Genomic DNA, 27,457 nt, shown 5'->3' with positions numbered 1-27,457 from the left:
ATGTCCGAGCACCGCAAGGATACTTCCGATGGAAGCAACGACAAGAGGTAAAGCTTGTTCAGTTCGTGCAGTTATTTCCAATCTGCAACGCTTACCAAATTTGTCTAGCAGTGATGTTAGATATGCACACCGCGTGGTTCCTTAACACGCAGAGAAATCCCGAAGATAAAAAGAAGAAGAAAGTGTCAGGATGCAGTTGCAAAAGTTGATGTGGTCGCAGTCACTCTCTCCGATAAGAGAATAGTCTCGTCTTCTGGGCTACGCCACCCAAGTGGCACGATTTCCTCCTTCCCTTTCCCACCTTTTGATTATGTAATATATAGCAGTAAAAATTTATAATAAAGGTTTGAAAGCCCAACACATTAACATTAACGTAACACATTAAATAAGGGATGGATCCCCCATGTCTTGATAGACGACAGTATAAGCAATGGACGTCAGTTCAGCACGTCAGAGCTGCCATATCCAGTTTAATAAATCATAACGGGTACCAACCAAGAAAACTACCAAAAAAAAACTATAAAACTCCATCAAGAACTGGAAAGAATACGCATAGTGTTATGGAAAATGGTAGATGGAATAAAAAATAAAGGGCAAACTATCTTGTTGGCTAATCTATCCGGTTGGGATGCACCAACATATCCACCTCAATTCAGAATCGTTTGAGGTTTAGAAACGCTAACTCATGCAATGACCTGCGGGTGCTAGCCTAGCCTGCATCAACTCAGTGTTTTTATACTCCCAAATAAATCTGGTACCAATCTATCGCCTCTGAAGGGAAATTGAATTGTAGACTAAAAAGGATTGCCAGAAATCATAGAACTACGTGGCGAAATCGTTCAAGATTCAAAACTGAAAAGTGAAGGGATATCAAGCTTTAGAGCGCCTTATGCTGCTTCCAAAGCATTGTGTGAATTCTGCAGATCGAATTTGCAAACAAATGTCGTTGAAATTAAGAAAACCCATTTATCAGAAGTTTTAGATGGAAGATTTGGAGTAGGTCAACTTCACATTCGCAAATTGTTTTGATTTTTCGCTTTTCTTCGCATTGATGTATCTCTACCAGTTTTTTATAACTCCTAAACAATTAGTCTTCTTTCTGATTTACCACTGTCTTTTTTTTCCTTGCTCCATCCATTTGTATCACATGATCCAGTATTTAACTATCTTAGAGTTATTTTGCGAGAACAATATGTAGCTCTTTCATGAATGCATCGCTACTGTTCAGTTGATGTTTACCGGAACGATATTCCATAATGTTTGCTTTTATCGAGCGAGACATGCGCGTCTATCCATCAAATATCACTTTTTGATGCGGATTATGTGGATTTCCTTTAGACAATGAGCAAAAATGCTACGTCCAGAGACTCCAGCAATTCAACACCTGTATCGAATCCTCAAAATCTAAGCAATGGTTAAATATGCTCATTTACAGCTAAACGAACACAACTGGCCACCACCAAAGCACAAGACGTTGGACCTAACTACAAAGAAGAAGGGCGTCACGTTCTTGTGTAGCTTAAGTGATTATGTGGCTCAGCGCTTGAGTGAAATCCCGATGTGCAAGCGCTACCATGACAAATTCCAACGTTTTACTATAAACAATTACGTAACTATGCCTAGTTCCATTCTTGCCAACATCGATTACGCTGTTTTCAATGTTTTTTGAACATCTTCTTTTGTCCCTAAGCGGAAGCAAATCTATTCATCCCCATATTGTAGGACTTCCGTAGACTGGATTACCAGTCTAGGATAACTTATCAGCTGCTGCTATTTTTCAATTTCGCTAATCTAACGTTATTTCCACATTTCTATTTCCACATTTTTAACTCGTGATGTTTTCTTTATCTTTTGATATTGCGCTAACTCTTCCTTTTCTTAAACTCCACATGTGCTTTCCACATGAGCTTGTCAAAATTTCTTTTATTCGTTCCTTATATTTGTACTATTTATACCTATTATTTGTATAATTTTTTTCACAATCTGAGAGGATGAAGTTTATCATATATAGGAAAAAACCTCTCTATAACAACAAAAAATTGTATGACTACATTTTGATCACGAAGCTGAGAGCGAATACGAAAAGACTATCCTAGAATAAAACAGTTTTCTGCTCCATGATTGACATTTTTCAAGAATATGCGTTTTTTCCTTCTTAAGATTATTGCTGTCTACGATTATGTCCTCTAACGACACAGACAACATAATATCACGAGTTACCATTTTTCCCTCTAAGTCGAAAAATGTGCAGTAGATGTACATTTTTTGAACTTAAGCGAAGAAATAGATGAAAGAAAATGAATAGACAATGTGATGAGATCATTAGGTATATCGCAAGAACCAGAGTAGTCCCTGAGTTCACACTCATGAGTTATATATTACAATATTATTACTGCCCAATCAAAGTTTTCTTCAGAACTTTTTTTTACGAGTAAAACATCACCTATGCAGTCTTCTGAATGTTCCACTCATTTCTATCTCTCAACAAAAGAAGTTGCTTCCGCGAGATAACTACAGTCGGACATCCGGTGTGGTTCAAATATGGCGTCAGAGAAATAAAACGTGAGCGAAGTGATCCGTGACTGTAATAACGTTGAGGTGATGGAAATTGGATAGTAAACGCCGTAACTCATCTCTCCATTCACCAAGTTGATATACAATTTACATAGGAAAATAATTGTTCTAAAAAGACTGCAAAAAACGTCAGGTGTGTTTGCAGTGGTAAATTAGATAGATAACGACTCATATTTATATAGCTATTTTGCTACTCTCACATCCTTTATTTTTCTACAGCAAATGATATAGTATAGCTACAGTGTAGATAGTACAGTAAAGCTATATGGGTTCTAATTTTTCTCAGATTTCATAATAGTAAATTTACTGTTACCCTTTATAATCCTCTTTCAGTTGTTCTTTTCTTGTTTGTTTTGAATTATTCGTTCTGAGGGTCTTACTCGGGTCAATGACATGGGTTTGTAATTTGCATTCAAAACACGCTTCATGCAAAAATGTCTTCCCCATGTTAATCGAATCTAACAGCCACCATAACGCGAAAATCTCACGAACTCAGTGCTACATCAATTTTAATCTTGAAATTATTATCACCCAGTCATAATCCAACAAATAGGATTATTACTGACTTTGACTTAAAGGCATCACTCCACGAATCTGACGTGGTACGGATTACAGGTGGAGTATTCGTATACGGGATGGGACACTATGGAGAGAGGGGTGATTCCGTCCTTTTCATCCTAATTGCCGTAAAAAACGGCCCGGGAGTACGGCTTCAGGCGTTCTGGCGCACTACTTTCTACAGGGAGTTCGACTGGAGCGCGCCAGCCTTGTGCGGCGCCGCATCTTTCGGGCCGTTTTTTACGGCAATTAGGAAGAAATGGACGAAAGCACCACCACCTCAGATTCGTGGGGTTATGCCTTTAATCGGTGGACTGATGATATCGCCTGACACGATTCTCCGCATCTTCGCCAAGATGGGTCGTCTTTGATCTTCTGCAAAGCTTGCCACAGAATCAATCCACCATTCGTCACTACCCCATATCCTGCTAAACCTTACATCTCGCATTTCGTTAAGGAGTTAAATGCAGAAGTGGCCTTGGTGATGTTTGCTTAATAATAGCTGACGTAGTTCTTCAACATACAGCCCAACTAAGAGATGAGTTCGATCGATTGTTCATCCACCTTGCTTCCCGTTTGACATCTGGAAAGGACCTACATCTCCATGCATTTATCAGAGCGTAGACGTAGTCCATATTTTGCACCCCGTCTCGATAAAAGATTGACAACATGTTGAAATTTCGCGCTGCTTTTCGCGAATTTAACGTCGTCGGCGTACTCGGGATCGGTCAAGTGGCACACTGATGGTGCTAAGGCAATGCCGACATGACACTGATCGACTGTATTTCGCATAATGCTGTCGATGGCGAGATTAAACAGCAAGGGTCCTGCCAATGCCCCTTGTCTTCCTTCAGTTACCACTTCACACGGTGTTGTAAATCCGGCTGATAAGAGATAGATAACTAGTTATGAAGGGGAGGGGGAGAGAACTATGATAGCGTGTCTCCACGAGTCAGGTATCCTTTCGTCTATCCCTACTGAGCGGACGATCTTTGTCTTCTCACGAATCACGAAGATATTTTAGCATTTCTGCGCTAAATCTCTACCACCAGATTTTCCATTTTTCATCTTTTGGATACAGACCAGAACCTCCGACTCGGAAGGTGATTTCTCGCTAACCGCTTATTTCAGTCTATGAACATGCTTGAGTTCAGGAGTTGATGGCGCCTCAAACAAGGTGCTGAACTGATTCATCCACATTGGCAGGGTTGCTTCACCGACAGCCACTGGATTGGCAGTTTTGAGGAATGGAGATCTCCTTTTCATCTTGCCGCTATCTTGCTTTAGTAAAGCATAGGCAGGCTCTTGTCCTCTTGTCCTCTTGGCCTCTTCAAACTCCTTCGCTCTCAACGTCCACTCGTTATCGCGATCTTGTTGCAGTTGACGACGAAACGTCCTTCTAGGACGCTTTTACTGGTTGAAATCGCCAGTGCCGCGGCCGACACATACAGAATTGTACGTGGATTTCGTCTCTGCAGATGCAAAGGGAAACTTCCTCCGCGGCATTTGAACTTGAAGTAGTTTCTCTTGCAGCGACCTGGATGCGCTTTGTGCATCGCAAATCTTCTTCCGGATATGTACTCCAACATAAATAAACACATGCTGGCGGAATTTCGTTCTGCATTCCTCGTCTTTCAGATCTGCGATGTTGATTTTCGGTTGAGGATTTTCGGTTTTTTTTTGTGGAAACGTATCTTGAGGATGGGAAGAACTGAACGGTGGTCAGATTTGAACAGGTCGTCGGAAACAACTCTAAATTTTCTGATGTCTAGCTTCTGGCTGCGGAATGTTCCTCATCAAATCGTAGTCGAGCTGAAGTTTGACACTTCTCATCCTCCGCTTGCGCTGCTCTTCAGCCGTTAAAAGGGTTGACCACTGTCTCATCAACTAGTAGCGTCGATGATTCCTCTTATATTTAGATTATTTCAGACATTATTACATTAAGTTTATCAAAAAAGGCGTTGTTGCTGTTGTCTTTAGCGATTTTCACAGGTACATGGGCATTTGCGAACCAGACATTAAGTTCTCTGCGATCCCGCAGTCGTAGAAATCATCTGGACATCTGGACGACGTTCAGCCAAATTTTTACAAAAAGGTGCTGGATGACAACACCTTTTTGCAATGTATGATAATCTTGCTTAGTCTACTTACAGATCTTACTAGAATTTCACCAAAATCTTATACAGTGGAGTTGGTCCTTTTAAAAATATTGGCTGCTGGGCTGATAGGTTATTCTCTTGCTACAGTCAAAAATGAAAAATCTTCACTCAAGATCTTTTAGGAAGCCCAGAACGCTATATTAGAACAACGGTTACCAGGATTATTATGCAAAATAATTGTCACGGTCAGAACTTCTAGTTACCTGGTTTATCTAAGTACCATCTCATATCATCTCAAACACTCGGCTTTTCGTGTTCTTAACTCCATGGCCAGCTCTGTCTGACTCTTCTTCTCTTTGTCATGTTTGTTTTTCCTTCTGAATATAAAATAATGCCTGATATACATGTAGAGAGTATGAGTGATCATATAAGTGTTGCTAGACCTGTTTCTACTAGTTCTTTCATGCATGCGATCCAACTTTTTTTCTAATGTTCGGAGTAAAAACCATCCTTTAAAAAACTGTCATTTCATTTGTGAGTCGGGGCAACTTACAGACAATGACGCTAGTCTTTCAGAAGCTACTTCAGGCAGTCATCTACAAGTAGCAACATCACTCTACTACAACAATCACGAAGAAGAGCATTAATACAGTAAAAACATAGCCTCCTGAAGAACGATCCGACTCTGGGTTAACAATATAGGCCAGAGGTAGAGGATGGGAAAAGCAGTTTTGGAGCCAAGGCGCATATCTTAAGAAGGTGACGGAAATTCTGGTTGAACATAAGCTAAATTTTCTATGATTTCACCTAGTTCGCCAATGTATTGGAGAAAAAGTAGAACCTCAATTTTGTGCTATTATGAATAAAAGATACTAACTTTATAATTCATTTTTTCCACCTACCATCGCTAAAATTCTTCGGAATGTTCTGTGTTGTTTCCCGAATAACTACAAAGGAAAGTGTGATATTTCCGCGATAGTGCTAAGATTAGCTTAGCAAAGCCGATATCACTATACCCACGAAAACCTTATAAAAGGAAAGCAAAGACGAGAAATTTCCCCCACAGAACCAGAGGCCACAGCAGCACAGAAGTTTCGATGGAACAGTTTACTATAGGACTTAGAAGAAAATAACATAAACCATAATGGTGGTAAGTAAGTAAGTACCCACAGAGATGTCTTCTGAAGTTTAACCGGCGCACACAACACCTAGCCGGTTTTGCAGCTCGGACTTATAAGGAAAGTCCCGTCTTCGCGACCCAGCAGCGGAATATATATCGAAAGCAAAGCATAGATGGGCCGGTCACATTATGAGAAGAATCGACGATAGATGGACTAAAAGAAGAGTGGATCCTAAGAGATGCTAAACGCCCTCGAGGGAGACCGCCAACGAGATGGAGTGACGTGTTCGCTACACGGATGGACCAGCTGAGAGCTCAGCTGGATACGGCTCAAGCACCCAGTCAATGTCACTCACGAAACTTGAGAACATCTTGGATGGCAATGGCGAGGGAACGACACGAGTGGACATGCTGGGGCCCGCATGTCCAGTGAAGTCGGGCCAAGTATCTACGTACAATGGTGGTAGGAATACCAAATAATTCAACTCTTTGCACCCACGTAACTAAAGACTTCCTCTTTATGTGATTTACTTTCGACAGTCGATGTAGGTGAATAGTTTCCAGTTAGTTCCTCCCAGCGCCACACCGCCCCCGCTACATTTCCATATGATCGATCTATCGTATTGACAACGGCGGTGATGAGTTTACAAGAATGTAGATAGACGAAGCTCTAATTTTGAGTTTAATGAACTTAAATGAATTTTGTGATCTGGTGCGATTTTATACTCACGCTAAAAAAAAAGAAGAAAAACAAAACAAAGAGGGAACAAAAATAACTCATATCTTGCCTCAGCCAACTATTCTATTCACCTACTTATTCTGATCTGAGAAAGGCTGAACAGACGACTTATCAGTAAATCAGTACGCTATTCTACAGTACTTACACCAAGTGCCGCAGTAATTTGTAGCGCTCTTCTTGTGCTGTTCACAACTGATATAAATACATCACCAATTTCTGTATTATAACATGTTCCTGCATAACTCTCTTGCTTCCTCCAAGCACTTCCGTAAAGATCCGATGAATTCTGAAAATAAGAGGATTGAATGATTCATTTATGATGACATCAAATTAATAAACAGATTTCACAGTTTGCGAATAGTGAGATAAATACAAATACAATCACCTTAATACGTTTGAATACTTAACAATGAGCAAATAGAGATTCTCATGTAAAAGAAACAATTGTACATTTTGAGACAAACAAAAGTATCCGTAGCCAATTACGGTTGGAAAGCGGCGAGTCTGCTACATTCTGCATCAATCTCCTTGCGTTCCGAAATTACACTATTCAACGCATTGCTGAATTCTAACATCTTTGCATGTAACGATGAGGCGTCGATTAGTAGTTCTTCGACTTTCGAGGTAGGAACTGTATCTAAGAACGGTAGCATTCGGATGACATGCAATGAACAGCATCAACATATCAAATGCACTCACCTAACAAGATCGATCCTGAGTTTGTTAGGGATTCTTCTCGTTTGTCCATACTGTGATCTAAATGCAAAAGATTGAAAAAAGGAAAGTTTTTCAATTCCAATTTCAAAACTTCAAAGTACACAGAACACTTCCAAATGTTCGAATACGGAACCGCACGTGAAACTGAAGAAATACAACTGAAACGAGAAAGATTCTCATTTCGTGGTTAGGAGCGGTTGAATTCGAGGAATTCAAACAGTTTCATAAATTGTTGTTTTCAAATTCAACTCTGAATTGGACATGTACTAATTTCTCAACAATTGAGCTGTTGATGCTTTCATTCAAACTTTTTTCTTTGAAAATCCTCTCTTCGTGGAGGTTTCATTCAATTTTTTGTTTTCATTTATTTATTTATTTTTGATTCAGTGAGGAAAATGATGCAATAGTTAGCCCAGTCTCATAAACGTATACTGTGCAGAGCGTTATATAACGAAATTATCTCAATCGGAAGCACAGAGAATGATTTCGGCTCCACCTTCAGAACGCTTTCGAACACTAGCCATCATTTACTAGCATACAACTATCAGCTTCAATCGTCTCTTACTCGCGAACAATCGAAGATTCTTTTTTTTTTTGCAAGAGAATGCTTATCATTTTTGAAAGTTTGACTGCTCCTGCTATATATTACGCACTCAAACAACATTCATTACTCACATTATCATCATTTCTTGTATAGTCGAGTTAAAAGGACATGAAACACAGCGCAGGAATCGAGTTGGGACCACGGCGAACTGCAGCAATGAACGGCGGCAACAGGGATCCTTATTCGATCCTAACCGCTACGCTCCACCGCACCGCTTCGAGCGCAACCGCTCACGCAACTGCACCGTGTTTCATGCCGTTTTGACCAGACCAGAGGTACTGCGGAACTTTTAAAGGCATCACCCCATGAATCTGAGGTGGTGCAGATTTCAGGTGGAGTATTCTTATAAGGGATAGTAGATTATGGAGATGAGGGTGATTCCGCCCATTTCTTCCTAATTGCCGTAAAAAAAACGGTCAGGAAGATTCGGCGCCACACAAGGCTGGCGCGATCCAGTCGAATTCCTTGGAGAAAATAGTGCGCCAGAACGTCCGAAGCCGTATCTTCCGGGCCGTTTTTTTACGGCAATTAGGAATAAATGGACGGAATCACCCCCCTCTCCATAATCTACTATCCCGTGTACGAATACTCCACCTAAGATCTGCACCACCTCAGATTCGTGGAGAGATGCCTTTAACTTGCTTGAAAGATTGTTCTAGCAACTTGTGGATTTATGTTTCACAGAGGCACTGAGCGGCGAGTGAAATGTCATCAACGCAAGTAACTTCTAGTGGAATAGCCAGATCCAATACTTATTATATATCACCCTGGTAAGAAAGAAACCAACACGGGATCAAAACGCGCTCGTACAGAGATCAAGTACATTAGCCCCATGAGTCCATATCGAATACCTAACGCGATTAACAAGGTCAACATCCGGAATGATGCAGCCACCTTTCCGGGATGAGGGGGCATTCTTTACGCGACTAACGCAAGCCACTCTACTCTGTTTTGCAGCTCTCTGCTGCCTTTTATTTTGTCTATCATATCTAACCCAAAAAAAACGCAACCCATAAAGCTGAATTTTTCCAGAGCAGAAAAAGTCCTCATATAAGTCATGTATCGTGGATACTGCGAACGTTGCAAGAAGGAAATGCTGCGGGAGGAGGACATCAGGAAGATAACTAGAGAAATGCTGGACGTTCGCATCAACGGTGGGCCAAAGGCGCTTATAATTAACACGGGAGCGGAATTGAATGGGAGGCCAATGGTACTGGAGAATGGAACCGAAAAAGCATGTAAGCAGAGGAGGGAGTCAATCAAAGGAGGAGGCGACGAAACAAGTTCGTTTTTATTGGACATATGGTAAAACTTTAAAAGCTGACCACATATATATGTCCATTGTTGTTTAGCAAAATTAACACGAGAGCAGGTTAACAGGCTTCAGGATAGTCAGCGCCAGATAATTATCGATACATTCACAAAAATGGAGCAGAGCCCGGTAAAGACAGGTCTCAAAATACTTGTAAAGTGAGTGGATTTTCTGTACACTTTCTAGTTATTTTTCCTGACATAATTCCATAAGCAATATTTTACGGAATTACTGAAAGCTGCCATCACACATTGATATTTGAGTATAATGTGAGTTCGTACACTTGTAATGGATCAAATATACTATGGAATAAATGGGTTTGCATTCCTCTGCAGGAATACATTACAATTTAACCCTTTTAAGGATGTTTGCCGAATATCCTCAATACAAACAAATTTGGCCACAATTTCGAGCAATCCCGGACTCGTCACTAATGAATGCAATCGAATTAAGGTGACCGAATGTTTTTTTTTAATATCATCTCTGCGAAATTTAAATACAATTCATGTAAAATTCCGTGGAATTATTAATGTAGGTAGCAAATAGGGCTCAGAGAGGACAGATAATTTTCAATGATTTCTGAAAACAACACTTTTCTGTCCCCTTTTGAATCGAAGATTCCAAATCAATCAAGAAGAGACCTAAATCCACACCGAGTTCTTTTTTTCCAAAATTTGTTGAAGGAGACACGCTTCCGTCTATATGTGTGGACTGGGGGCTATAATTCATTCCATGAACAATGAGAACGATCTGGCCTTGCAGATGAATCGGATAGCGAAGGCGCATATCAAATGGAACGTTCACAGGAAGCACGTTATAGTGAGTTGATTGGCATGATTAATTTAATGGTGTGGAACATGAAGACGGTTTGTATACTCGGTGCCAAGAGTGTTCAACCAAGCGAACGTAGCGCGTCTGCGTCAGCACACGCACGCGCTCACAGCGGAGTAAATACAACACCGCTACTAACTTGTGTCCCAAAATCCGTCGCCGACGGATTAATCAGCAGCTCATTTACTTTCAAAATTTAATTTTGCCCACTTCCAAGAATTCCGACAGTTTGCAACGGATTAATCCGTAGGCGATAGATTTTGAGACACAAGTTAGTAGTGGTGTTGTATGAAAGATCTGCTTCCGAAGAAAAATGGCTACTTTCCCTTTCTCAGTATTCAAACTAAAACTAAGGGGCCTAAAAACTTAATGAAGAAGCGAAGAGCTCGAACTAAGTTAAATTCCAACCCAAAAATTTGCTGTAGTTGAATTTCCAAATCATTTCTTTACAGCACATGTTGGAGCCTGTCCTTGACTTGGTGGAAGAGTGCAACGACGGAAAACTCGACTACGAAACCAAAGAGGCTTGGACCACCTTATACAACGTCATCGCCGATCTCATTGAGATATATCGATACAAGAATAGCAATATGTAGGCTTGTGCCGATAAGTTGCATGGTACTATATTATTTGTGTTTATTTGGTGTTCTATACTCATTTTCATCGTTGCATTTCCTAAGGTAATCAAATCTATTCGCATAAACCAGCAATGTAACAGTACATGCACAATTGTGCAGTTTTTCTAAACATTTTCAACCTGAATATTGCCAGATATTTCCGGAAATAACGCAGAATAAGATGTTGCTTCGTTAGTAAACATGAAGCATCTATCATAACAGGAATTGCGCACAAACTGCTACTTCGCAATTAGAGGATTTACTTGGGGTGTATTTATACACATTTATTTCCTTCGTGTAAATAAAATAAGATTTAAATTCTGAATAGCCGTCAAAGGCATCGAAGAGGTCCACTCACACAGAGCATAACATCTATATAAGCGGAACTTTTCTGATACTCGCTACCACATGTACCTATGGCTATCCACTGATTCTGAATTAAATCCAAACACTTAGTTACGCACACTTCGGAAGGCGCCACACTTTTCTTCTGCAATATTGCGGCCCATACACTCTTTAAAGGCAGCGAAATTAAAGTAGGGTAGAAACTTCACGGAAAATATGGAGTTCGGGATGTAGATTACGAATATAAACGTGGCCCAGCCCAATTTCTCCAAATCTCTCTAAAAAAAATGGCGCGAAGAACGGCGTTCCTTCCTACGAGATACGCGAAAACGCTCCACACTCGTGTACGCGCGTTCTAAAGCACCTCGTACTAAAAAACATCACTCCCATGCCGTTTTTAAGGACCATTAGGGGCAACTGAGACTGAGACCATGCTCATACTACCTAATCTATATCCCAAACTCCACAGCTTCAATGAGATAACAACCCCACGTCAAATTCATTAAAAAAGAAGGATAAAGCCACTGGTCTCTAAATCCAATTGGGTTGCGCCAACGCGTTTTGCTGCAATTCGTAATAGTTAAGGTCGGGTACCAATTTATCAACCTATTTTATTTATCAATTTGTCAAGGCTTGGTTGGCTTCGAGGCGGTTTCGAACCATCGACCGTGTGACTACAGCGGAGCTCTAACGAAGTGGACCACATCCGCCCTAACTTCATAATACGCTGCCTTTTAAGTCAGCATACCACGAATCTGGGGTGGTACGGATTTCAGGTGTATCCGGAGTATCCGCATACGGATTCGTAGATTATAGAGACCGGAGTGGTTCCGCTCATGTTCCCCCTAATCACTGCAAGCAGGCGGCCTCTGTTTTGTACGATGCCTTCTATTGCAGCGCGCCATCCTTGCACGCGTAGCGTCCCTTACTGTCTATCGGGGCAGTCCGAATTGATTTTCGACGAATCGCATGGCGGAGGCGGTGCTAGGGGTGGAGCGTTGCAATAGATGGCATCGTACAAAACAGCATTCTGGGGGCTGTTTTCAGTGATGCAGGGAGAGAGGAGCGGAACCACACTGGTCTCCATAATCTACGACCCCGTATACGTATACTCCACCTGAAATCCGCACTACCTCAGATTCGTGGTATGCTGCCTTTAAAATAAGATCACACTTCACTGCATAAACTTTACTGCAAAAAGCTACTTGTTCATTTTTTTTTACAACGCAGGGAAGTAGTTTAGAAAAGACTTTGCCCAACACTTCAGCGATTCTAAATTACACATAGACATTTTAAAAGTTGAATGACATGTCTAAATAGATCCTGTAGAACGAATAACATAATGGTTCTATCGCAACCTCAGAGAATACGTGGAGTACTGGGATGATCTTCCACTTTTTGCCCATTTCTTCATGCAAAAAAGTACCTTTTTCAAGCATAGTACTTGACTCCAAGACCCGAGTTGAGAGTGGATAGAATTCTTCTGCGGTTGGATTGCATTCATTACGAGGAGAAGGAGGCCGAAAAGGTGTCGGATTTATTGAAGACAGATGCTCGTCGAAGTAATTCATCGAATAATTCGAATAGTCAGCTAAAAAGTTTTTGCCTTTATTTCAAATGATTCTTTAACATAAAAGATGGTGTTAGCGAACCTGAAAGAAATCCAGAAAATCCAATTTCTTCATACGAATTTTCAGGACTGCAGTATAAAAAATTACTCGAATCACGAAGAGGATTACTCGTTGTAAACGACTTTTCAGACGATCCAAGCAGAGAAGGTTCCGTCCTGAAAAGTCGTATAAAAGTGCTACGAGAAGATGAACATGGATGACCGTCAAGAATGAAAAGAAAGGAGTCAGGCATTCTTTACCTTCTCCGCTTTGCTTTGTCCGCATATGGAAGAGTGACATTTTGGTAGATCGTATGGTCAAATTGCTTGGGTCGATGCAACATAACCTATTTAATGGGATATAACAAACTAAGAGCACATATCCGTTACGAAATGGTTCCAAACTTCTATTTCTCAGTGCACAAAAAGAAGAATAACAAATATCAGATAAACGGTGGAACGATGAACACATCTGCTGACAGCCTGCTGTCACGCAATACACACAGTACAGAAATACTCCTGATCAAAAACTGACTATGTATTGCATTTTCCTCCACATTTCATCCACGCCCACGTACTCAGAAACAACCTTTGCTTACTAACCTACTAAGATTAAGATACCTTCATTAAACTTCGCGAAAATCGCTTGCGCTGAGCGTACATCCGCCATTGGTCGAACGCTGTCCTTGCTATTCTGTTGGACCGTTTATTCTTCAAATTAATCAAACGAAGAGCAATTCGCGTATCACGACAATTGAGCCTAAAAAGTTCCCTGAGTAAATACACAAAGATATTCGGAAAGAAGAACTTTTATCCAGAAGCAAAATACACGACAGTTACTACTGAAAACTTGCCCTCCATGGTCTTAATCAACAGTGAGATTATGCTGAGTTAAATCATCAAATGATCACTGATTTCAGAGACTGTGGCCGCCGAAACTTCAGTTTAAATTCAGTTTAGATCCAACGAAATTGACTAATTCCGGAATAACGAAAAATATATCACAGAAAAGTCATGTTAAGATATACTCGACGCTAAGTACAATCAGGTACGTTTATTACACATTCAATTTTAAGAAAGCGAAGGAATTGAAGACCGTTTAATGCATAGCGCCAAGAAAACAGTAAGAAAAGGCAAGAAGAAAAAATCTAAACAAGAAAAAACCACCCACAGTCCAGATGAAGGAGAAGTGTGAGCATGTCCTCGCTTTTTTAATTCACCAGAATGAGCATAGTTCGATGGAAGAAACACTGAAAAGTAATGCAAGTAAAATACATAGAAATCCATCTGTTGTCTTCTCTCCGCATCTGACCAAGTGAGCACCACAGACAAAAGTGATCCAAAAATATGACGAGGATAAGGCCACTCTGCCAAATGCAAATCCATCCAATGCAATATCTTCAGAATTCGTCCACAGAAGAACTTTTAACCTTACTTTTACAATCCCACACTCCTTGAAAGTGGTCCCAATCCTGAAGGCGTTGTAAACGCTTGCGTCGACTTTCTATCACATGTGAGCGCCAAACATCCCAGAACTGCCGCAACCACATCAATTCCATCCTCTCGCGAAAACGCTGGAGACCCGATTGCACCTAAGGAGAAACCAAATTCAAAAGATAATAAAAAAAAATACAAGACTGAAAACCTTTTCCAACACAAACCTCTTCGATATTTAATTTCAACGTCTTCTTCAAAATGTTTTTGGTCTCTTTATCAACTATATGAACCAGTTTTGAGCACCACAACTCTTCAACAATGAAATGCGTAGTCTCGTCGATGTGTGAGAGGACTGCACTGCTGAAAGACATCAAATAATTCTCAAAAGAGAATAAGATACAAATAAAGTAGATTCAAGGATAGACTTCACATTTACTGATGACAATTACTTGTTGTTGTGTCTAACTCACCTTTAACTGCAGCAAATTTACTATGGTAGTTTTGATTGGGTGGAATTTAATACTGAAGAGTGAAAACGCAACAAAAAAGAATAATTAAGCAGCACATAATATCATGAATCTCACACATAAGAGAAATGTTCGAAATCTTATGCGCTCATTTTTCGAGTTTTTTTTTAAGTAGAAAGAAAGTCAAAAGCTTAATACTCACTCCATTTCCGCTTTGATAGCTTTCTTCAAATTGTTGTCACAGGTTTGATCAATAACTAATTCAACAAGCACTCGTATGTGCCTTTCTTTTGCCTCCTTCACTCGTTCCAATTCCAAATCTGCTTGTTCACGTTCATGTTCTTTACGCTCTTCGAGAACTGTATTCCTGATGATATTCCTGGGAAAAAAACGAACCATTTTAAGATCTTTGCAATGCAAGGAAACTAAGAGAGCAAAATAAAGAAAGGCCAAATGTTCACGTAGACGTTTCAAAAATTTGGCCAGATTTACATAAATACACAAAGTAAATATTAAGGTGTTCGGAAAGTATCTACCGAAAATTTCGCAGTAGCGCAGTTTTTTAGATGTTCTGGAAGTTCCCGTTTTAAATATATTGTATAAAGCCACTATCGCTTGTATGCACACCACATATCTAGCTCCCTCTTCCTTGCCTATTTCATCCTATAATGGCCGAACATTCCACCCATATTCGACACGAGTTCGAATCTGGCCACCCCGCTGCTGAAACTTAAGTCAGGTATTCGGCACTGAAGCCCCTTCTGAGCGGTCTGCGCTCCCCTGGTTTCAGCGCTTCAAAGCCGGAAACAAGAAACTCGAAGATGAGTCTCGCTCTGGTAGACCGACTGCAATATCGTTCAACGAACTGAAGAATCTGGGGGAGCAGCATCCATATGAAGGTGCGCGGTATGTTGCTGCCAGTCTTGGCTGTTCGCTGTCCACCGTGAGCAATGGGCTACGATCTCTCGGAATGGTGAAAAGCTCGGTCAGTGGCTCCCACATGCATTGAGCGACGGCAACCGCCAAAGACGACTGGACATCTGCACTCAGCTGCTCTCCAGAAGTCGCAGATTCGACTGGCTGGACACCATTGTCACTGGAGATGAAAAATGGGTCCTCTACGTCAACCACACCCACAAACGTGCGTGTTGCGCTGGCGATGAAATGCCGGATTCTTTCGTGAAAGGTGAAATCCATGAGAAGAAGGTCATGCTGAGCGTCTGGTGGGGAGTTCATGGAATCTGCCGTTTCGAACTACTGCCGGACAACACGACAGTTCCTGAAGAGGTCTACTGCGCTCAACTGCCGACAAGATCCGCAAGGAGCATCCGAAACTCGACAACGTCCGCCTGCTGCACGATAACGCGCGCCCTCACATCGCGAAGAAGACTTCCCAGAAAATTCTGGAGCTCGGATGAGAAGTTCTTCCGCACCCACAGTACAGCCCCGGCCTGCCCCCGACCGAATACCACCTCTTCCGATCACTTTAGCATCACCTGGAAGACAAGCGCTACGATGATCGTGACCACTTCGAAAATGACCTTCGGGCTTTCTTCGCCTCCAAGTCGCTGGAGTTCTACGCCGAAGGAATCCGTGATCTTGTGAGACGTTGGCAGAAGGTTGTCGATGTTGATGGAAATTATTTCGTCGAATAATAAATAAAATGTTGTTAAAAAGTTGTGTTGTTTTGAAATTTTGCCGTATTTCGGCAGATACTTTCCGAACACTCTAATAGAATAGCAGCACTTTTCATGTTTCTTAGGCAATAACTCCGCTGTATGGTATGTATTTTTAACTAAACTACACTTAGTATGAGAAAGAGTTAATGGAGAAGAACATTTTGTCGATCCATCACATTTTCGGCCGACAAAACCTTTTCTACAAATGTGAAACCAAAATCAGTAGAGAAGTTAAAACTCACTGGGCAATATCGTCCACCACGTTTTGTGATATTGACGCTGAAACTTCCTCAACAGTGACAGATCGGCATATAGAAAGGCTTTGTTCATCCACAACCTCATTTACCACGTTTTCAACCTTCGAATTTACCTGAAAAACGTACAGCATCGAGGTTATTACAAACTGCACAACGAGTAAAGCAAACACGGACCCAACAGTGTGTTTCGTCATTTCTACTTCGAGACTGAGGTGTACTAGCGGGATTCTGTTGTTCCAGAATCGCTTGCTGTGCCTCCGCCTGAGTTAAGAATAAAAATAAAATTTAAAATAAAAAAAGAGAAAGTACACCTGCAAGGAGTAGGTTTCGAATATAGCAGATAGCACTTCATCCTTGTTGTAAACACCATTACTATCGAACGAGTTAGGCAAAACAGCAATTGAAGAAAATGAGAACGGCATGGATCCATGTGCCACCTGCAGCCAACAGAATTTCAGAAGTACTGTTATAAAAGAGGAAAATTTGTCCTAACACTGAAAAAGAGGCTAGAACTGCAAAGCTACTACTAGAATTAGAGAAGTATTTGAAGAAAAATGAATCAATAATTAAGAAATAACAATATTATATTGGTGCAGTATCTCTACAAAAAACAATTACTTGGCTCCATGAAGCTCTGTTTTTGACATCAATCCAGCGATATGGTCGTAAACCTGGTGTTGCATCTGGGACAAAATGGTCACGATTAAGAACGACCTAAACTAAATAATTAACATCAGGTGCATCGAGAAATTAGATGTTAGAAAGACATCATTTAAAAAAAAACTTTGTGATGTTGTAGCAAGAATCGAAATAGGAACTTGATTATTTCCCTCCTCACTGCATTTCAGGAGAACTTCCCGAATTACAGAAATATAATATCTGTTGTTGTGAAACTGCTGGTCGATCCGATTTCTACACACTTTTTCCCTTTTTGATAAGGCCATGTTTGTTCTGTTATAGAACCTTTTCCTCAGCCACCATTTTCTAGCACTAACAATGTTTTATTATGTCTCAAAACCTTCTAAAAATTCCATGTAGTTCAATCTACAATGTTCGTTCTATGCATTCTTCGTACTGAACAGAGGAGGGGGAGAAACACAGAAAGAAGAGGCTAATTACCAGATTTATGACTCATGCCAAACTTTATAGAGTTCGAAATTCAAATTAATTGATTATTTAACAACGAAAGGTGAGGAAAGAGATCCCCATAACAGGAAAACAGCACTTCAACCTAGAGACAAAATTTCATCGCGTCATGAATTATCTATCGACTGGAACATTGTTACACTACCGATTTTCCTTTGCCATATACGTTTTTGACATGCTGTATTTGTTTTCTGCATGCATGGAACACCTTGAGAGTAATTTATAAATGAATAAATGACTAACTGTGCAATACCAGACAAAAATGAGAAAATAGTACACCTGGTCACAGTCCATATCATTCTGTTGCACTCCATAAATGGCAAGTGATCTCAACGCATCTTCCCTATCATCCCAAGCGAGCACACGCCACATCGTGTCTAGAGGAAACACTGAATTTCGGCCGTAAGCGGTCATCATTGTTAACAAAGCTTTTGACTGGACCTGAAGCAAAACAAATATTGCAGTTTTTTTCGTATTACAAAAAAAAACAAATCACTTACGGTATTGAAATAGCGATGGCATATACAACACTGCAGAAATGAAGCTTCTCCTTTTAACAACCGGAAGAATCTGAAATAATAAGAGAATATGGCAGTACAGAACTTCAACGGACCGACCAACTCCACCTTTTAAATAAAATTAATTTCTTTGAAAACTTGTTTACAAAGATCATGGCATCATACAAGGATTGCTGGCGCTCATCAGAAAATCATAACCATTCCAGACATAAGTACCGATTTTATGCCAATTCTAGGCGTTAATTCGAAGACTTGCATTTTTATAAGTTAACGTATGGATAACACATTTAAAATTCTTTTCAATCGTAATGTGCTCTACGCTGCTTCGTAGTGCTTCTTAAAAACTGAAAAACGGAGGTGAGGTCACGTTAGAAAAGGATATAATTTAGTGTCATGAAACTACACACTAAAATATCTGAAGATCAACCACTGCAAAATAATTTTAAAATCAGTTCTCCAGCATAGTACTAGTTCGACGAGAAAAGTAGAGTATCGGATTTGAGCGATATCGAATGCAAATAAAACCGACAGACTCCCACTGAAATAACATTGCAAAAAGAACGGTACATAAGAACAGCTCTATGTGCAAATATCCAAAAAGATTGGACTTCGATGATATTTCATGGAGAAATCAGCAATTCTACTCAGGGTACTCATGACTTTCGTGATCAGCACCTTCAATGACCTCAGTACACTAATTTCCAGAAAAATTCATTTTTTGAGTTCAGCAAACTGGGAACCAATAGAAGGAGGAGGTCAATTCCTCGAGAAACTTGCTATGTCACGCAAGAGAAATCTATCTAACCTAACGTAGTTCTTGTTCTGCAGTGCACCGGAAAGCTGAAGAGCGAGGCGGACTGGTTGCGAATCACGCACTGCTTTTCTGTACGACAACACCTGCAATCAACACAGTTTCATGCATTTGAGCGACAATAACAACAAGAAACACTGGCAACACTAGGGATGTGGAAACTGGAAATTCGAGAAAACAACTCGAAAGAAAACTAAATGAGCACAAAAATTTCGATAGCTTCTACAAGAAGTTCATGCGACCGTTGTGAAAAAAAAATTACAAAGTTACGTGAGCAAAATGTAGAAATAAAGCCGAAAATACCTGTCTAAGAATGTTACTGTCATAAAGATGCAGCATGACATCATAACCACGAAACTCTGCTTCCGTCTCCAACTCTATGCCTTGGACAGCTAAAAACTATCATTAGAGCTGGGTTTCATGGAATGTGGAAGAGGTGAAGGCGATCAGTTAAACTGAAACGTAGTTGGATGGAGGAACATTCTAGAAGAGCTGCAACAAGCTTCTGCAGTTTATCGAACAATCTCGAGAAAATCAGCATGATATCGGACTTTGCACGAAGATGAGCTTTTAACCACGAGGATCAGCGAAATAACGAACTGGAGTGAAATAGCTCTTTATACTTGGGAAGGATACTCCATCTTTTTTGACTCAGATTCCTATGCTTTTCTGCTCGAACATGTTTCACTTAAATCAATCACCTTCACCTCTAGCATTTCACTTGCTAAGAACTATTTTAACAAACCCAAATCTTCGTAGAGATGTCGAAGAGACTGAAGGCATTTGGCAAGATTTTCTGTGTTCATGTTTTGGTCGAACTTCTCAAAACCGAGACGACAGAGTTTATAGGCGCAAAGAATATGCAGGCGTGCACATCTTAAACATAAAAAACCGCATTAGCTCAATTCGCACTTCACTGTACGACATATATCTTCGAATAGAGGACATATGACTAAGTACTACCTTTCTATTAAGGCAACTGCTGTTTCATCCGTCAACATTAATTGCGTAATTTCTTTACGGATGGCTCTGGTTCGACTCCACAAAAAATCGTACCACATAGCTAGATCATCTTCATCTTCGGGTACGGAATCGAGGACCTGGCTATGCGGAGGATAGAAAATGAACGGAAAACAAATATAGCTAAACCGATGAGGAACTCACGTGCTTAAGAAGGTAACTCATAGAGTTCTCAAGCAATTCCTTTGAACGTAGCTCATGTGGTAAAGGATTGTCCTGATCTGCAGCGCTCCTCGCATATTCCTATATTTTGGTGAGCTTTGAAGGGTAAGTGAAACAAACGCAGAACAACTGAATACTGAAAAGCAGCTTAAGGATAGCGTTTGTGGAAATGTTCGATTTTGTGTTCACACTATTATTAGAAGGAACTTAGGACGTAGTTTTCATGAATGACACCGCACCAATCCTTACAAATCTAATCCGAATCAAACACTTCAGTTTATCTGTGAAAAATAAACCCAGGTTATTTTCTTTCATTCCATAGCCTTGTCAGGTAAGCTACGGTTCCTGATTCCTAGACTTTTAGGGATGTTTCGCTTAGAATCTACGTTTCTAAAACCTACTACTAGTGGAACAAACTCAATAGCGGAAATATCCACAAACGCTGCCTTTGAGTCCGCAGCTTCGACATCATAAAATCACCTTAACCATGTGCATGTGGTTGAGAGTTCCGTCAGAGTTACACTCATACTGAGAAATCCTCTTTTGAACGATACGGACATATCTGGAACGTCTTTGCCCATGTTATAATAATGGGCAGATTAGATATCGCACTCAGTAATATATTTTCAAATGTGTATAAAAAAAAGCAAAAATTCCTAACAGATTTCTCTCATTTTAGGGTTACCAGCCAGTTTTCTGAGAGACCACGTAATGACGGATAGGAAGTTAAGCACGAGCAAAGTCGACACAAAAAATGGACCCCTTAATTCTTATCAGGAATTTATCCAAAGTTTTTGCATAAGCACGTTCTTACATCTTGCATGAGGATTGCAGCCTTTGCGCCAATCCTTCCAAAAAAATCTGCATTTAAAAGGGCTGGGAGGTAGAGAAAAGTAGTGGACGCGAATAGAAAACTTTCTTAACTTGTCTGAGACCATGCATAGAACTTCACAATTCCAAAAGTTCACCTCTCTACGCTGAGAAAGGGAGTCACTTGGTTAAGACAGTTATAACAAAATCGACCACGTCATAGCGTCGTCTCCTTCACGGTAAAATTTTCTTCTCCAAAGAACTTGAGGAATCCGTGAAATTCAAAGAGGAATAAGGGAATGAAGTTAACAACCGGAACGCAGAAAAAAGCTAAATTTGTGAACAACGCAGAAAGTGGGGTAGCTTTCCAATTCCTACAAAAAAGAAACTATGAAACTATCAAAAAAGTTTTTTTCCTAGCATTGGAACCATGGAGGAAGCTAATCATGCACACAAAAATGGGACAGAAATTGGGATCCTGCGAATCGACAAAATACAGAGGCGCCATTGGAGCAAAACAACTGATACCACTGAATGACAAGAACTTTGCTAAGACTATTTAATCCTGCTCATGCACTATTATGCAACAAAAGATGAAAAACTATGAAAAGAAAAAAGGAAAGGAAAACGGTCACTAAAGGCATAAATGAAAACACCACCTGGGCACTCAAGGAGGACGGGTCGGGTCCGCGATACAATCCGTTTATATACTATAGCAAGAAGGCCAGAAACAAGACTTCGAAAAAAAAACAAGAAATGATGTGCGTTTTTGAATGCAGATTTTTCGCGTGTTAGCTTTACGGTCAAATTAATTAAATACACGTATAACTTTTCTACGCAAGGACGCTAGTTTCTCGATGTTCGCCGCATTTTTGTTGCTAGCAACTTGGAAATAAAAACAACAACTATATTAAGAACGTAAAGCGAACGATCGAGCTCATATCACCTCACCTTTCCTTTTCAGGGCACATTCCGAAACAAGTTCCTTTGACAATCTGACGCTTCCCAACAATATTTTTATTCTCCTCCTAAATAGTTGCAACACTTGAAATTTGTTCTTTTAAAGTGTCGAAATAGAAAGACAATGACAGAACTGAAAATAACACCAGTCGATAAACTAGAATTTAGCTGAGAAATCATTAAAATTTGAAAACTATTTAAAGTGGCTACTACAACTATTTACAAGTAGGTGAGAATAAGAGGTATCAAAATGGAGAGCAACAAAAACTTACATCTCTTAGCTTAGACAGCAGTTTATCCCTCTCCTCCAACACGGCATACTTGTCGTATTCCGTGGGACAATTTCTACCCACTAGTGCGAGAAGTGACCTATAATATATTTGGTTTGGGCGCTGTGAAGAACGCATCATAAATTTGTATTTAAAAAGGAACTACTTCTTACCACATCTCATTCATACCAGAGTTAATTTGTTTCATTTCAATTACTTAATGAAATTCTATACACTACGAAATACGAACGTCTCAGAAATGATCATTACGGCACAGCAAAACTGAACGTTTGTTTCTTTAGCTGAAAACAATGAATTCGAGCACCTTCAAAATCTCACACTCACACATACCACCTCCCTGAGGTTTGGATTTATGTGCGACACCTTCTAAATTACTTTTTATTCTGGGTTTTTCTTTGAAACAAGCAGAAGAAAAATATAAGCACCTCAAAATAACAGCCTGCTCACGTGTTGCCGACAATGACTCTGCAGCATATGATGCTGCTCTGAATTTCGACGGTGATGCTGTTTGAGAAGGGTCACTCAGCTTGCCAGCACCGGCCTGTTAACATATATCTTCGTCGTCATAGAAATCGGTTTCGAAATGAAGAGCCCCACATGTTTTTTAGAATCAGCCAACTCCTCACGACTTGTAGACCGTTTCGCACGAACCAGTTTCGTGGCTCTCTTCACCGCCGCCGCACTAGCTGCCAAACTACTGGAGCTTCTCTTTCGGAAAACTGAGGCTGCTCGCCGTTCCTCTTGAGATCCTGATGTCAGAGGAAAGCTATGGTCAGGAGCTTGTGATCTGACGTTCTTCTCGACATTGCGCACTAGCTTGTACCGACTTACAGATTGATTCTGATTCTCTAAAAAAATGTTGTGTTTTGGTTGATCGAAAGTTACGCCTATGAAATAATTAACAATGGAAAGAAGTGAAGATGAACATTCAGCACTCACCGAACGGAGTTTCTTGCAAGAGATCAACAAAACGTCTGTCTTTCCCTTTGTGTAGTGCAACCCGGACACCTAAAAAAAACTAAAGTTAAATTGGATTCCTGATGAGAGCAACCTCATTAGGACACCAATACTAGATTCAAAGATGTTTTGTTGCTACCAACAAGAAAAATAAAAAGAATATAGAATGTTTCCAGATCCAAATAAGAGAGAATTTTTGGGCAGCTTTGAAGCTGTAATGCGAGAATTCACGTTGACACACCTATTCCCTTTAGAGCCAAGCCTAAGAAAGACGTAACTTCTCAATCCAACTTATTGTTGAAGCTGTAGCGTGACAAAATAAACGCAACTTATGAACAGTTTCTTCGATAGTTAGTAACGCCTTCGTTTAATTGTAGGGTGTTGCACTGATCACTTTTTCCGGTGCAACGCTCCACATACTCGTTAGCGTAGTTGACTTTAACCTAATAAGATGTAAAAGCCAAGTAGCCGAATCAAAATGGGTATATGGAGGTGTTGAAAGGATGATCAATAACAATCTCCGAGACTGCATCCTCTTGGAGTAGAACGCAAAATCGTCTTTTTCTCAGTTTGCAAGCAAATGTTTGAACTAGTGATCTTACCCCTTACGGTCCAGTTAAGGTGTTTCCCAATATTTGACGAGTGGATTTCACAGGAAGCGTTAACAAGCTATATGAATTTCGAATATGGCAGCGAATTAACTAACCTTCTCGCACAGGATTCTGAACCGATGTAGGACCTCCTCTAGTCAAGTTACCAAAAAGTCTGCCCGAAGGAAAATCAGCCCTTCTTGCAATACCACTCTGTGCTGAAAAACTGAAGATATGACGCAGATACAGTTTAAAACTTATCTGGCTTAATGGCACCACTTCAGATCTTTCAGAGGCCAGCTTATACCGTACCCTCCCAGGTGATTGACCGACAAGTGTTGCCGCACTGCAGACTTCGCATGGTTATTTAGACTTAACTACATGTAGTAGGGTCATAATGAAATGAAGCACGCTGTGGTTGCGTAAACGGCTGCGCGGGAACCATTGGAACAGCAATGATGAGTGGTGCTAGCAACAGTCCCCCACCACCTAGATCCTAACAGCTGCGCTCCATCGTGACGACTCGAGCGCAGCCGTTTACGCAACAGCGCCATGCTTCATTTCGTTCTCACCCGATTATACTTAGTTGCGCTCAACTTCTACTTGATTCTTTGGAGCACTTTTGCATTCATTTAGTTGTAAATACAGCTCGAGAAGAATAAAAGACGCAAACAGTGGTACGTATTCACGAGATTCACCTGCGAATACATATAGAGGCTTACAAAAATAGATGTCACTTGCTAGACTAAGCCACCTTAGCTTTAGTTATAGCTTTGGTTATAACTCCAGAGATGAGAGGAACAAGCAAGGAGTTCACCTCCGTTTCACCTGACCATAGCACTGCTGAGGCGAGGCCTTTTGCAGCAATCCGTAAAATCAGATACGATAGTGTTGCCTTACGGTTATGCTAACATCCTAGTGTAATCTTATCTCGTCCCCTTATGTGAATGGACTACTGTAACGCACGATGATAATGAAGCATAGGATCAGAAGAATTTCTCTGAAGAATCTCTTTTCATTTTACGTTTCTCAACGAAGTATCCTTTTAATGCTTTAGTCCTATTTCCTAATTCTGATGGATGCCGCCGCATTCGTTGAGGAGAAAACTTAAATTGACTAATTCTGGGGCAGTACTAAGGTTAAGTGCTAGAACTCAGAACATGACCATAAACCACGTTCGAAACCTTAGAGAAAACTAAGGAAGCTTGCCTGGTAAACCGCTGTCAGAATTGTCCGGATAATCCTGATCATTCCTCTTCTTGAGGAAACTTCCAGGTATCTTGAAACCTTCCAAAGGCATGGTTTTAAGACATCAAGACATGAACCCAAACCTGAACTTAGCACGGCTTCATCATTATTTGATGACTACGAAATCAATATTTTTGGATAGATGAACACTTAAACTCTAACAAGCTCTAACACATCTTTCTACACAGAATAAAGGACAGATCTTTCACTTTCAAAAAACTTCAGAGTTCTAGCAAGAATGATGAAAAAAACGCTCTTAAAAATTGGTTAAAATCGTGAATGAAGAATAGGTGCATGAGAGAAAACCAGCAAAAGAATTGAATTTCGTTTGAATTCGGATATACTCAGAACACTAAGCTGTTGCAGCAAAAAAAAAGAGATGTGAACAAAATATATGATCGGATGATTTTTTCGGATCAGAGATCGTTTCAAATCTAGCGCATGGGTTGATGCGCTCCATTGGGAACGTAGCGCTGCCGCGTCGCAGCCGCACCCCGTTTTTCTGTCCATTCCAGTGATTTCCTTCTGTCTCGCCTTTTATTGTTGCTTCGTTTATGTTTTTGTTTTTGTTCGTAATCCTTTGATTTGTAACCTCATTCTATGATTGTTCTTTCATCCTTCTCGTTTGTTCTTTCCTTCTCATCTTATTCTTCATCATTCTTTCTTCATTGCTCCTATATGATAACGTGTAATGGTGCACAGAGCGCATGGGCATATTTTCTTGACGTTGTCCCTTTCGTACATTTTCGTTCTGAAGCGTATGGGACCCAAATTTTATTTTAATTTTCTAAGAATTTGAGGGGTTTTAGCGGCTGAACAGTTTGCATCCATTCATTTTCATCATCGTTTTGCTGTCATCTGAACGTTGAAGTGTGAAAATCATGCTTTAGTGTTCGGTTTCTGCTTGGTGGTCAGCTTTGTTCTAAAGATTGTGTTGGTTAAAAGTCATTTATATATTACTACCCTTAACATCCGGACGATTCCAGTTTTACAGACTCTTAATAATGTTGCTTGTGAGTAAATGTGAAGAAATGATGACTACGTTAGACTTTCGCGACGTCAAAACACTTATTTCCAGTAACGTTTTATCTCTCTTTTTCGAATTCTCGGGTAACGGTATCTGTAAATTTTTCCAATTCTTCCAATGAGAGTACAGTCATGTACTTCGAAAAAAAAATCAATCAAAATTGATCCTATTTTTTTTCATTTTATTGATAAGGGATACGCAATTTTGAGCTATTCTTTGAGGTTTTCTGCTTTTTTGTCTTTTCCAATTCCAAAATAAATGATGTGGGTGTCAACAATGCAGTAATGAATGAAGCTTTACATCCTAAATCGCTTCAGTTTGGCGGATTACTGCTATTTAAACAGCGACGCTCATGTGTGCGCTGATTCAAAGAACAGTTAGGCAAACAGAAATAAAAAAATGGCACAGAAATATATCATGGGAGCGAATTTAAAAGCATACTATCGTAACAATACCGGGGGATTTCAATCCTTTTAGCCTTTTTACGAAACCCCGCCGCATTTTGAATCTGTCTTTTCCAACTTGCCGCTGACGTAACAATTTTAAAATCTTGAAATTGCCTCATCTTCATCAATCATCTGGTGCTAACTATTGGCGTTGACGCAACCAAAAATTTTGTGTACCCAGCGTCTACTGTCGGCACACACATACATTCTCAAGTACATATTATATATACATCTCGACGGAATAATAATTTTGTTATGTGACAGTTGCACAATATGCTATTTTCAAAAATGAGGAATTCCTTTGAACCCATAGGTGCGATGCAGCTGAAGTGATGGAGGTCCGCTCGCCAACCGTCCAAAAGTGAAGGGGGTCGATGCACTGGCTCCGACTATTGCATTGTATGATTGAACTACTGGAGAGACTGTGAGATGCAATCTGACGTATTGTGATTTATAATTCCGCTAGCATTATTTTTTATTGTTCTCTTGTCGATTGGCTCATAAATA

General features: G+C 40.2%; 2 protein-coding genes across 4 annotated transcripts; one reads left to right on the top strand and one right to left on the bottom strand.

Annotated features, from left to right (window-relative positions):
• Positions 1 to 4,254: 4,254 nt before the first annotated feature.
• Positions 4,255 to 25,529, bottom strand: RB195_000689 (uncharacterized protein; the record flags this gene model as incomplete). 3 transcript variants are annotated; one of them, XM_064197167.1, is made up of 30 exons in its annotated part: positions 4,255 to 4,531; positions 7,577 to 7,727; positions 7,790 to 7,846; positions 12,943 to 13,107; positions 13,169 to 13,302; positions 13,387 to 13,472; positions 13,747 to 13,885; positions 14,297 to 14,375; positions 14,561 to 14,717; positions 14,787 to 14,922; positions 15,232 to 15,408; positions 16,951 to 17,078; positions 17,140 to 17,226; positions 17,277 to 17,402; positions 17,584 to 17,679; positions 18,391 to 18,552; positions 18,612 to 18,681; positions 19,435 to 19,526; positions 19,744 to 19,832; positions 20,186 to 20,316; positions 20,404 to 20,540; positions 20,605 to 20,703; positions 21,103 to 21,184; positions 22,384 to 22,460; positions 22,665 to 22,761; positions 23,108 to 23,223; positions 23,280 to 23,530; positions 23,622 to 23,690; positions 24,346 to 24,447; positions 25,439 to 25,529. In XM_064197167.1, 30 exons carry the CDS (start codon positions 25,527 to 25,529, stop codon positions 4,255 to 4,257), a joined length of 3,660 nt encoding a protein of 1,219 aa, XP_064053046.1. The 3 variants fall into 3 exon arrangements, with proteins under 3 accessions (XP_064053046.1, XP_064053048.1, XP_064053047.1); XM_064197165.1 differs by lacking the exons at positions 4,255 to 4,531; positions 7,577 to 7,727; positions 7,790 to 7,846 and adding an exon at positions 12,736 to 12,788; XM_064197166.1 differs by lacking the exons at positions 4,255 to 4,531; positions 12,943 to 13,107; positions 13,169 to 13,302; ... (23 more) ...; positions 24,346 to 24,447; positions 25,439 to 25,529 and adding an exon at positions 9,263 to 9,287 and having other exon boundaries at positions 7,573 to 7,727.
• Positions 9,469 to 11,150, top strand: RB195_000690 (uncharacterized protein; the record flags this gene model as incomplete). The annotated part of the gene is made up of 5 exons (XM_013441687.2): positions 9,469 to 9,694; positions 9,764 to 9,881; positions 10,087 to 10,176; positions 10,407 to 10,542; positions 11,007 to 11,150. 5 exons carry the CDS (start codon positions 9,469 to 9,471, stop codon positions 11,148 to 11,150), a joined length of 714 nt encoding a protein of 237 aa, XP_013297141.2.
• Positions 25,530 to 27,457: the final 1,928 nt, after the last annotated feature.

Source organism: Necator americanus, chromosome IV, assembly GCF_031761385.1.
Source record: "Necator americanus strain Aroian chromosome IV, whole genome shotgun sequence".
Lineage (NCBI taxonomy): Eukaryota > Metazoa > Nematoda > Chromadorea > Rhabditida > Ancylostomatidae > Necator > Necator americanus.
The sequence above is the reverse complement of the archived record's forward strand: the minus strand, read 5'-3'. Positions and strand labels throughout refer to the sequence as shown.